This window comes from Gorilla gorilla, chromosome 10, assembly GCF_029281585.2.
Source record: "Gorilla gorilla gorilla isolate KB3781 chromosome 10, NHGRI_mGorGor1-v2.1_pri, whole genome shotgun sequence".
Taxonomy (NCBI): domain Eukaryota; kingdom Metazoa; phylum Chordata; class Mammalia; order Primates; family Hominidae; genus Gorilla; species Gorilla gorilla.
The window spans coordinates 31,304,205-31,316,862 of record NC_073234.2 but is presented as its reverse complement, the minus strand read 5'-3'; the positions used below and the strand labels follow the sequence as shown (position 1 = coordinate 31,316,862).

The following is a 12,658-nucleotide window of genomic DNA, read 5'->3' as shown; positions in this document are numbered from 1 at the left end:
GTAATTTAATTCTATATCTCACTTAATAGTCTCACTAACTCTACCAGGTAGCCATTAGGTCCATTTTACAGATAAGGAAACAGCTGAACCTCAGATATTAAATTACTTGTTCAAGGTCACACCATACTTGTCAGGGCTAAGATGGAAACACAGATCTCTATAATTCAAAAACCCAAGTTATTTCTAGAATATTGTATTTGTAATCTCTACAGTGAAAAATATGTTTACTGAGTTCAATTATTTAACTTTTATATATATACATTTTAATTTTAGAAACAGGGTATTGCTCTGTCACCCAGGCTACAGTACAGCAGTATGATCATCACTGTAACCTTGTCCCGCCTCAGTTTCCAAGGTAGCTGCGACCATAGCGGCATATCACCACACCCAGCTAATTTTGAAACTTTTTGTTGGAGTCTGCTATATTGCCCAGGCTAATCTCAAACTCCTGGGCTCAAGCGATCCTCCCACTGCAGCATCCCAAAGAGTTAGGATTATAGGCATAAGCCACCTAACCCAACCACATATATAATTTTAATAGAATTTTATAGACAACTCTATTTTCAGTCTTTAGAATTCTTACCTGGCTAACATCACCCAAATATTTCTGGATAGAATCATTTGGCTGTTACTCACTAACTCAATTATTTTCTTCAACTAAAGACAGAGAATACAGTAATTTGTTTAAGTAAGATTACATACTTTTCATGAAATGAAAGAACATTCTGAAGGAACCAAATAATCAGAAAAGCAAATTGGAGATGAATAAATGTGTTCTATTTGAAAAAACAACAAGAAAAAGTTTAACCAAATATGGATTTTCCAGGGGCAGATGAGAAAGCCCAGAGGTAAAGAAACCAGCTATGAAGCCACCATTGTGATTCAGATGTGTCATAGAATGAGCCAAGCCTAGGGAATAGAAGAGAGGAAGAGACGAATTCACAGGATATTTTTATGAAAAAAAAAAAAAGGAAGACAATAACCAATATTCTGCCATGCAGAGGAATGAATACAAAATAAAAGGCTCTGTTCACATAAGAATTTTTAAGTCAAGGTATACATTCATGAGACATCTAGAGAAAAAGAAAATATAATGTGTCTAGTCATCAGAGATAGGGCTGAAAATGTAAACTGATCACTGGAATTCAGAGCCTTGAAAGCCAGAGAAGATTATGCTGGCCAGAGAAGGAAGGAAAAGGTCTGAACTCCAAGCACAGGAACATTCTAGACCTACAATTCCACCAAATGGTCATTTTAAGGAATGATCAGAAGACTCAATGAAGTTCAGAACCAGAAGTGTTTTCAGAAATCTGTGTCTGTTTTTTAAAAACAAAAACAAAAACCACTATTTTTTAGAGCAGTTTCAGACTCACAGCAAAATTGAACAGAAGGTACAGAGATTTCCCACATAAGCTTTGCCCCACACATGCATAGCCTCCCCCATTATCAACATCCCCCACCAGAGTGGTACAAACCTTACAACTGATGAACCTACATTCTCGTGTGTCTGTTTTACAGACTTAGAAAGTACAAGCCAGTGTACTGAAGTCCCTCCCCACCCTGCAAGGTTCCACAGCTAGATGCTATCAGATCTACAACTAAAGTGCCTGGGTCCCAATCCTGTATCCTTCCCAGATAAACCACAATGCATTCAATGAAGCACAAATGGGCAGGTACACATTCCCTGACATTCTTTCCACAGGATACCTAATTTCAACTTGGCCTGTAAAAACAACTACTGTCAAGCACCAAAACAACTGAACTTTCTCTAGGATGCTTTTCTTTCAGACAGTCTTCAGTATTATCAGCATCAATGCCTATTTTCTAGACTCTACATGCTAATCACTGTGTCCCAAAATTTCTCTATATTAGTTAGTAGTTTAATGCAACACTCAGTCAAATATAGCATTCATCTGCAGACTGAAATTATGATTTTTTTCTTGCTGGAGACAGATCTATGGAAATGTTTTCACTAATAAAAATCCATATGAGATCTTTGCCTAGCTCAAGAGATTTCCCACAGCATTTTAAAATGATTATCTAAAGGTTAATAATACAATGTTGACTGGCTAATCATTTCAAACAGGGCAAGTGCATATCCTGATGATGGCCACAGTTTGCTTTCCTTGACAAGAATAAGGCAGTGTACTTCCCCAGGGATATTTTAAAATTTGATGAAGGTAAGCTTCTCAAGGGCAGGGCTCCTAAGTTCTATTGCTCTTGTAGCTTTCACAAAGACATGGACAGTGATGAGTTCACAGTACTCAACATACACATGCTGAATGAATGACTTTGAGATTATAATAATGATTGCCTCCTAAGAAGTCAAAAGTTAAAAAAGGAAAACTCTGCTTATAAAGACACAAAACTAAAATACATTTCTTGTTTATTCCTTGGAAAATTATTTATTATTATTATTATTTGAGATGGAGTTTTGCTCGTCACCCAGGCTGGAGTGCAATGGCGTGATCTCGGCTCACTGCAACCTCTGCCTCCTGGGTTCAAGCGATTCTCCTACCTCAGTCTCCCGAGTAGCTGGGATTACAGGCGCTCGCCAAGCCCGGTTAATTTTTTATGTATTTTTAGTAGAAACAAAGTTTCACCATGTTGACCAGGCTGGTCTCAAATGCCTGAACTCAGGTGATCTGCCCGCCTCAGATCCCCAAAATGCTGGGATTACAGGCATAAGCCACCATGACTGGCCTCTTTGGAAAATTATTAGAAGCACTTAAGTTTCTTGCTACTTACTGAAGAAAAAATAATCTCCCTCAAAATACCACAATATACAGATCTTGAGCTCCTTCACCAAATACAATAGGAATTGTTACAACCTACTTTCTTCCCTGAGTCCAAAATACAAACTTAATCCATAATCTCAAGGAAACATGAATATGTTTTTTTTACCAGAAAATTAACGGAATTACTCTTTCTGGTTAATCTCACATCTTCAGCTAATGGGATTAGGGGTCTATCTCCTCCAGTCTCTGAGACCACAGAGAAGATATCCTTATGTCAATTTCCAAAATCATCAAGAACACTGATATATCCTTCCACTCACCACTGGCATCATTTGAATAAAGTATGTCCCTTTTCAGACACAGTGCACTTTTCAGATATATGCACTTACTTCACTACGTCACCCCGATGTTTCCAACATGCCTTCACATTCGCTTTAACACATTTCTTCACTTATCTCAATCAAATAAAAAGGCTTATTTCTTTCCATATTTGCTTAGAGAAACTTTGCTTATCAGTGTAAAATATATGATATATAAAGATAATAAGATTAAGGTAAAAATGACATAAGATTTATCAAAAAACAATAGCTCGTAATTAAAGATTCTCTGAATCTGAACCTGGATCTACTCCACAGCTTACTGCATGGTTCTGCCCCTGCAGTATTCATTCATAAGAGCTATCTGGTAATCTTATAAAAATGCAGACTCATGGGCTTTCTCCCCATAATACAAATAATTTGGTTTTTTTGGGGGGGGTTTTTTGAGACAGAGTCTCACTCCGGATGTATCGCCAGGAAGGAGTGTAGTGGCGTGATCTCGGCTTACTGCAACCTCGCCTCCTGGGTTCAAGCAATTCTCCTGCCTCAGCCTTGTGAGTAGCTGGAACTGTTACAGGTATGTGCCACCACGCCCAGCTAATTTTTGTACTTTCAGTAGAGACGCGCTTTCACCATGTTGGCCAGGATGGTCTCAATCTCTTCATCTCATGATCCGCCCGCCTCAGCCTCCCAAAGTGCTGGGATTACAGGCATGAGCCACCACGCCCAGCTCCCATAATACAAATAATTAAAGCTATTGTGGGGCTCAGGAATCTGTATTTTTTAACAAGCGTCTTAGGTGATTCTAAGGCAGGGTCAGAGCCCAGCCAAGCTCATGGTAAACTAGTGGAAAAGAAGGTAACGCAACGTGCTAGACTAAACCAGCATAGACAGAGCCTGAATTTCCATTCCAGGACTACCTCTAACCAGCCATGTGACTACAGGCTTAAACTTCCCTAGGTCTCAGTTTTCTTACCCACAACAGAAGGGTGTTGGACTGATACCAAACATGCCTTTCTGCTAGGAAATTCCATGACATGAAAAACAACAACAAAAAGAGGCAGCCTTATAAGTGTGGACACTATTATTTTCCTAGAAAAGAGTATCTGAAATATTCATAAGAGGTAATGTTTATTCAAGAATCTCTACATCACAGATAAGGAGTCTCTATCTATACCTTCAGCAGGCCAGATACCTAGTTCAATGTCAAATTTCAGACATATGAATGAAATCTCTTTTCTGTCTCTCTCCCTCCCTCCCTCTCTCTCTCTCTCTCACACACACACACACACATTCTTTCTGAGGCTGTGGGGCAGTCCATTAGGCGGACAGTTGAAAACCTTATCTGAATCTGGATTATGAGAGCAGTTAACTTGGATATTTTTCCAGACTTTAAAGACCTTAGTATCATTAACCACCTTCCAAAAGAACAAAGACACCAGTTAAGTGGCACCTTTTTAGGAAATAACTACCAGCAGCTACTCTTGTCTTAGACTTTGCTTTGCGGGACGAAGGCCTGACTATACAAAGAGAGCCAGAAGTTGCAGCCAGAGTGTCTCAACATTTAAAAAATCTGTATAGTTTGCTGGAGCCAAGATTAAACATTTATCCTTCCCTTGCAACCACTTTGGTTTCTAGGGAACTCACTGTTACAGCTGAGGCAGGCTGAGGAGAAGTACATTCGTAGACACACACACAACACACACCAAAAGTTAACTGAAAAATTTCAAAGTGCCTTTTTATGCCTTTAACTCAAAAGATGAACACATTTCAAGGTGACCCAATCCTCAAGTGACAGACAGTGTTTTAAAAGGGCCAGAGCTCTCCACTTAAACAATTTCTGGTGACATGTTTAAATCGCATCCTCAAGGGCTCTGTCTGCTGTCTCATTTACTAGTCTTTCTTTCCTGGCAGAAGCATCCCATTTTAAATAAGTGCTTGAAGTTTTTCTTCCTTCCTAATAATTAAAATCCACCGGGCTTAGATGCTTTTTAAAAAAAAAAATGTGTTTTAACTTAGCAGGCACCACAGAGGACTTTTAATTATTTAATTATACAACAAACCCAAATTATTACTTTATAGTTTTTCTATTTATCAAACAGTATCACAATAATAAAAGACAGCCTCATCATTTATGCTTACAAGCAAAAAGTAAAAGACTTCTAAGGTAAAATCAAAGTAGTTAGCATTCACAAAAGGATGCCCCAGTTAAAATCTAAAATGTACATAATTATTGACTCAGTGTATGTATTTCATACATACGCTATGAAGGATTTTTTTTTCATGAAAACATTACTCTTAGCCATTATAGTATAATGAGAAGATTACACTAGATACCTGAAAATTGAGTTCCTATAGTTAATGAAACATGCCAGGCTGCTTTTGCTAGTCCCTTTGTAGAAACTACTCCGTCAGAAACATCCTCTCCAAAAAACCCTCCCTGGACCGTCTGTGAATTCGTCTTTATCCTTTCAATCCCACCACGTTCCTGTTGTCAGTTTTAACATGCCGTATGTGGTGATTTACATAAACATCTCCCTTAGTTGCCTGTGAGCTCTGGGAAAGCAGAGACCAAGTCAGGCTCACCTTGGCATCCCTGCCATGACCATGAGCAGCAAGTAACAAGTGCCAGGAACAGCAGGCACTCCACATAAAGGTTTTTAAAATATTCTTATATATTTACATTTTAAAAATTAAAAAAACAAATTATTCTGGCCCCCTTCCCCCTCCCAAACAATTGTCCTAAACCACTGGGGTGGGGCACTGAAGAGGAGGTGAACAACGTAGTCATTCGAGCCAGGTTGAAATGGGGGCACCACTATGGCCCAGAGTGGGCCAAACAGTATGGGGTAGCCCAGAGTCCAATCAGAACAAGGAGGGGATCTGCACAAAGCGGGAGCAAGACATGGGGAGTGGAAGCGCAAGCAGGGTAAGGAGGGTATCCACCTGCAGAGGGAGGAGAGGCGGCCGGGCACAGAGCTCCACAGCCCCACACTAAAGTAACAGGGAGATTTGTGTAGGCAGCAGCCTGTTGTGGGGGACAAAGCACCAGCGGGATGAGGAAGGCAGCCTCACAGGAGGGAGGCCCAGCTCAGGGGTCAGAGCCTGAGAACAGTGAGAAGAACGTCTGCTGGGGCCAGGGGAAGCATGTGGAGTGTTTCAAATATGGAAAGGGAGAACACTGGGATAAATCCTGTGGTGTTGGACCAGAACTGGTGGTATTAGTGTGAACTCATGGTTTTCACTATGTAGATACAGAGAGATGATAGGTAGATGAATCTAGAAGTGTGTGTGTATACAGTACATACATTTTTCAGCTCTGCCAGCTGAGGGCCTTGGGAACAGAGTCACCCATCACAATGAGCATACCTAGTGCTCAGATCTTGGCTTCTCAGTATCGTTATCCACTGAAAAAAATGCTCCCTGGAGAACTGGCTGACTTTGGTGCTGGGAAAGGGAAATTATAAGATAAGCCAGAAATACCTTGTTGAAACACCCACCCCTACCCCAGTCTGTGGAAAAACTGTCCTCCACAAAACCAGTTCAGTCCCTGGTGCCAAAAAGGTCCGGGACCGTTGGTGTAAAGCAAAGGGTAAAAAACTTGTAATCAGAAGTTCTGCATTTGAGTCTTGACCTCAACTCTTACTAGCTCTGAGGTATAATAAGCAAGTTACTTGTGTTTTCTGAGCCTTAGTTTTCTCATCCATGAAATGAGAACGATAATGCCTAGCGCAATGGATTCCTGGGAGAATTAAAAGAGATTATGTTAGAAAAGCACTCTATGAAATCTAAAGTAACATACGTATGTTAAGTATTAAATATTAAAGAGAAAAAAATTAGATTGAGACATAAAACCCACATTAACTTAAAATTACGCAAATCAATTTTATTGTTTAAAGAAACCTCAAGTTAACTCCAGTTGGGAAATTCCCTGCAGAAATCTAAAAATTTTTAAATTCTCTTACCACCTGAGCTAAGAGCTAGAGTCAAATTTTCATATGCCACCTAATGAAGAATACACTGCCTTATGTTTTAGTTCTTTGTTTTTGTTTTTTCACTAGGAATTGACTTTTTTAACATAAAGGCAAAATTTAAAGGCCTCTATCTCAATAAAAGAAATATGGGGACTTTGTAAGGTGTATTAGGTCACTTCTCACTTGTGACCCATAGATACCTTAAACTGTTTATCTTGTTTACAGCTAAAGAGATTCCAGTTCTATTTTTCAGGAAACTACTAAGAGAAACTCCAGATGTAGAAATTCGGGACAAAAAAGTCACTCTAAATTAACAAAATTATCAAATACTTCACTATTTCTACTTAATTTTTTTTAACCTAAAGAACAAGAGCCTGGCACAGTGACTACAGCCTATAGTCCCAGCCACTCGGGAGGCCAGAGAGGGAGAACTGCTTGAGCCCAGGAGTTCAAGACCAGCCTAGGCAACACAGCAAGACCCCATCTCTTATTTTAAACATTTTTTAAAAGAATACATCAAGAAACAGGATTGTGCCAGGTGCGACGGCTCATGCCTGTAATCCCAGTACTTTGGGAGGCCGAGGCAGGTGGCTCACCTGAGGTCAAGAGTTCAAGACCAGCCTGGCCAACACAGTGAAACCCCATCTCTACTAAAAATACAAAAACTAGCTGGGCATGGTGGCGCATGCCTGTAATCCCAGCTACTCAGAAGGCTGAGACTGGAGACTCACTTGAACCCGGGAGGCGGAGGTTGCAGTGAGCCGAGATCGCGCCACTGCACTCCAGCCTGGGTGACAGAGTGAGACTCTGTCTCAAAAAAAAAAAAAAAAAAAGAAACAGTATTGGTTTTTAAACCTAGGAAGCTGAGGCCAGCCCAAAGACTGCAGAATGAAAGGTGACGTTTTACAAAACTGCAAGAGACGAAAACAAACACACACACAAAGAAAAGCCCCACTCTGTTCACCTTGAGGTCACTCCCTGCTCACCATCACATGATGCTCTGAGGCTCATCAGTATATCCACATGAAGCAGTTCCAGAGGAAGTCTGGTTTTGACATGCCATCCTTGAAAACTTCACTAACATCGAACCCTACTCTCATAATCTACCAAAGTTTGGACTTTTTCATTCTCCCTCAGGATAAATTGCATCTTCTCTGAAACAAACTGCAATGGTTAAGATGTGGGTTGTGGCAATAAAACAGTAACCTTTATGTTTTAAACAGACAAATCAAACCTAAAAGAGTAACATTAACAGTATTCACCAGTTATCTATTTGACTTTTCTGACATCAGGGTGTAGTGCTCCCAGTTAGCACCAGTCGACACAGTGTGGTTGTTTAAGCATGTAGCATTATTAGCACCAGATCACCTGGGCTTGAATTCTGGCTCTGCCACATTAGCTATACCTAACTGGTTTTCGGCAAGTTACTTAAAACTCCCTGTACCTCAGTTTGCTCATGTGTAAACACGGATCATGCTATCTCCCTCACAGGGCCATTGTGGACTAAATGAGAATTTCAAGCATTCAGCATAGTGCCTTACAAGTAGCTAGAGCTCTGTGTTAACACTATCATTATACCCAGCACCTAAGCACAGTGTCTGCACACAGTAGGTATTAAATAAGGTGAAGAATTATTATGCAAACAGATAGCCTTTGCCTATTGTTGAGGTTTAAGATGCCATTCTAGGCCATGCACAGTGGCTCATGCCTATAATCCTAGCACTTTGGGAGGCAGAGGCTGGAGTATCACTTGAGGTTAGGAGTTTGAGACCAGTCTGGTCAACATACTGACACATGGTCTCTATTGAAACAATAAATAAATAAATAAATAAATATCCATTCCAAAAATTAACCGTTAACTTTGCAGTGGAAAATCACCATCACCCAAATCAGAAACACTCTGTACCCAAGTTATACCTTAGCAGGAATGCCAAAAATGAGCTCCCTAAATCCCTAATTTGTAGGTTCTTTTAAAAGGAAATTAAAAATTATAATGCAAAAGGACCAGGACATTCTGTTTTCACAACCCATTTAAAGCACAGTCTAGGTACATCTATCTAATTTTTAGACAAAAATAAATGAAAAATAATTGCACATCACACTTGCATTTATTTTAATTGTAGCTCTAGCTTGATGTCCAGCTCCTGAACCAGACCTATTAATAGCTCTGTGAAGGCAGTGACCATCCCTGATTATCTTGTACCCCCAGTCTAGGGTAATACTACCCAGTACAGATTGGTACTCAATAACTACCTAAATAAATGTGCTTCTTAAAATAAAAAAAATCCCACCAGCCTGGCCGACATGGCAAAAACCCGTCTCTATTAAAAATACAAAAATATTAGCCAGGCGTGGTGGCGAGCACCTGTAATCTCAGCTACTTGGGAGGCTGAGGCAGGAGAATTGCTTGAACCCGGGAGGCGGAGGTTGCAGCGAGCCCAGATCGTGCCACCGCACTCCAGCCTGGGCAACAGAGTGAGACTCTGTCTCAAAAAAAAAATACAAAATCCCATCATGGTTATTTTTCAGATATCTTTGAAATGTTCCTTTTTGTACAGAAGAGTTTTCAGACATACAGAGACAGAGCAGGGAGATCCTTAGAAGTCATCTAATAACACCCCCATTCTCTAGACACCTCCAAAGATAACATTTGCAAGGAAGTTACACTGTCTACATCCTTTATAGGCTTCTTGAGATATCTCTGAAGACAGATGTAACAAAACTGAATCTTAATAATACTCACGAAGAGGAAGAAGGTGCCGAGCTTCACAGCACCTGTCCATGCAACCATACACGGGGACCAGGTAGATTCCCCAGTTCCCCCAAGTAAGAAGCAGCTCTCAATTCATTCCTTCATTCAACAAACTTTTTCTTTTTTTAATTTTTTTTTTTTTTATCTTTTTTGAGACACAGTCTGTCTCCAGTCTGTCGCCCAATGGAGTGCAGTGACAATTCCGGCTCACTGCAACCTCCACTCTCTGGGTTCAACCGATTCTCGTACCTCAGCTTCCCAAGTAGCTGGGACTACAGGCATGCGCCACCACGCCCAGCTAATTTTTGTATTTTTAGTGGAGATGGGGTTTCGCCATGTTGGCCAGGCTGGTCTCCAACTTCTGATCTCAAGTGATCCAGCTGCCTTGGCCCAAAGTGCCAGGACTATAGGCATGAGCCACCATGCCCAGCCTCAAGACATTTTTGAGGGCCTTCTGTGTACCAAACACTATTCTAGGTACTTGGGACACATCAGTGAACAAAAGAAAGATCACTACCCACGTGACACCTACATTTTAGGCAATAGTTAAGTGGCATCTAATAAAATAGAAGAATATCTGTACATTTTAATAGACTATATAGGGCATAATAGTCTAGGTACAAAACTTGATAGTACCTTGGAGATCATTAAGCCATTGGTTCTCAAAGTTGGGTATGCTTCAGTACTACCCACGGGATTTGTTAAAACTCAGAATGCTGGGCCCCATCCTCTAATATGAAAGCTAGAGGGTATATTCCCTATTTGGAAAACATCTTTCATACATCCAAATGCCAATGTTTTCCTTAAAGACTTTTTAATCATGAGGGTCAGGTTTAGTCTCAAAGGAACTCAATTTTTTTTAAGTCTATGAACTAGAAGTACATACACCAAATCATAAATAACAGTGATTGGACTAGTAATAATACTACAACATTTTTGTGCTAACTGTATTTTCTAGAATTTTTACAATAACCATGAATTCCTTTTGTAATAAGAAAAGGGAACAAAAATGTTAATTTATTTTAGAAATTAGTTACGATGTTTATTAAAAAGACTTTCAATTAGAAAACTATTTTAAAAATCATCAGTTAATATACTGCATAAATTAATACTGAAAGATTTTTTTCCCTAGTACCTAATTCAAATAACTTATTTTAGCATTTCAGTTTAAACCTGTTTGGATTAAGGATTAATACCTGTGAAGGAAAAAAATCTGATTTTAACAAATAAGATAATAAATACAAAGCTATGATCATTTCGATAGCTGCATAAAAACCACATTTACTATTGTTCTACCCGGCAATTATTTATGTCTACACTTTTACTTTTCAACAAATGAATGGAAGTGATTGATTCTAATTACTGCAAATAAATAAATTTAAAAATGGTTCAATTATGTTTTTTGAAAGAAAAATTTAAAACGTCTAACTTTTGGGAAATTTAGGGAACATCCTTGATGTATGCATAGTCACATGGTCATATTCCTGGGAATACCCAGGTAAGATACCACCCCAAACCTGCCCCATATCCACCACCTTCAAGGATATTCCAATCTAAGAAATATGCCGTTATTACTAAAGACCACGTTCCAGAGATAGGACTAGAGTTTAAAACATAATCAGCTAGAGGACAGTGACTAAAACAAAATCAACCAGGTTAGGAAATCAGCTGTCTTTAAAATGATAGATTTACTCTCTTACCATTCGACAAAAAAACCAGAACACCTCTTGGAAGTGCAGACTGTTTAAGTACCAGTCACTTTTAAGGAGGGCGAAAAGGACCTACCTGTATGTGTTACATATGATTTACAGCCAATTTTCTCAAAATTAGCCCCTAAAACCATAACTCCATATACTAATACTATCTATACTGAAGACTTACTAGGTGTCCACAATATACCAAACTACTTTACATGTATCCTCCTATTTAATCTCCTAACGGCCTTATAAGGTAACTACCACTATAATAACCATTTTACAGATGAAGAAACTTAAGCGCAAAGTTATTAATTTGTCCGAAGTCACACAGGTAAGAAGTTAAAGATCCTGGATACACAGATATCCAAGCTATAATACTTAAACGAGACGCTTAAACCTTATCTTGATCATGGTTTTGCTGTTTGAATTATAAATTTTTCACATGTTAAGAAATCTGAACTAAGGTTTCTTGCCAGTATTTGAACAATATAAAAAAAGATGAAAACTGGGAAATAATACAGGTACTTTAACAAATCTTTGTAACTCTAAAATCCCATGCAATCTGCAGTGTTACATTTTGAGCACAGACGGCTGACAACTTTTCCACGAGCACGGCCACTTCAAGGTTACGGTTAAAATTATCTACGGAAATACTGCATTAAATTACACAAGTATTCTATTAAAAGGAGGAGAAGGAAGGTTTTTATCTGGTTTTACCTGCTTGGGGGTTGTTTGTTTTGGGTTTTGTTTTTTGGGTTGTTGGGTTTTCCAACCAGCGAGCTAGAGTGAACGAAAAGGCAGGAAGATAATAATCTAACCCTTTCCTACTCCTTCCGCATACAAGAGGAAAAGCTTAGGTGCAAAGGCAAGCGGCGCGAACGTGCCGGGTTCGGCCTTTACTTGGGGTGAGTGCGGACCAGACGCCACTGCTTCCCGCCCCAGCGAAAACCCCTCGGGGACCCACAGCCAGGGCACTGGGCGGCAGCAGGCCCAGCCCTAGTCCCGGCGGCGCTGAACGCGAGGGAGAGGGGATGGGGAGCCCCGCGGGCCCCTTACCGAGCTCGGTGCCCCGATTGTATGCGGACATGGCGCGGGCAGCTCCGGAGCTGCCGGCTGGTAGGCGCCCGCCTCTGCGCAGCGCCCGGCCCTTCCTCCTTCCCGCCAGCTGGAGCGCTCGCCC

The 12,658-nt window shown here is 40.1% G+C and overlaps 1 protein-coding gene across 1 annotated transcript in view; it reads right to left on the bottom strand.

The window, feature by feature from the left end:
* DERA (deoxyribose-phosphate aldolase) overlaps positions 1-12,658 on the bottom strand; it is a 122,074-nt gene extending 109,416 nt beyond the window's left edge. Inside the window, exon 1 of the mRNA XM_019038429.4 lies at positions 12,535-12,658. Within this exon, the coding sequence (XP_018893974.2) occupies positions 12,535-12,565 (31 nt within the window). The 5' untranslated portion in view covers positions 12,566-12,658. The remainder of the gene's footprint in view (positions 1-12,534) is intronic.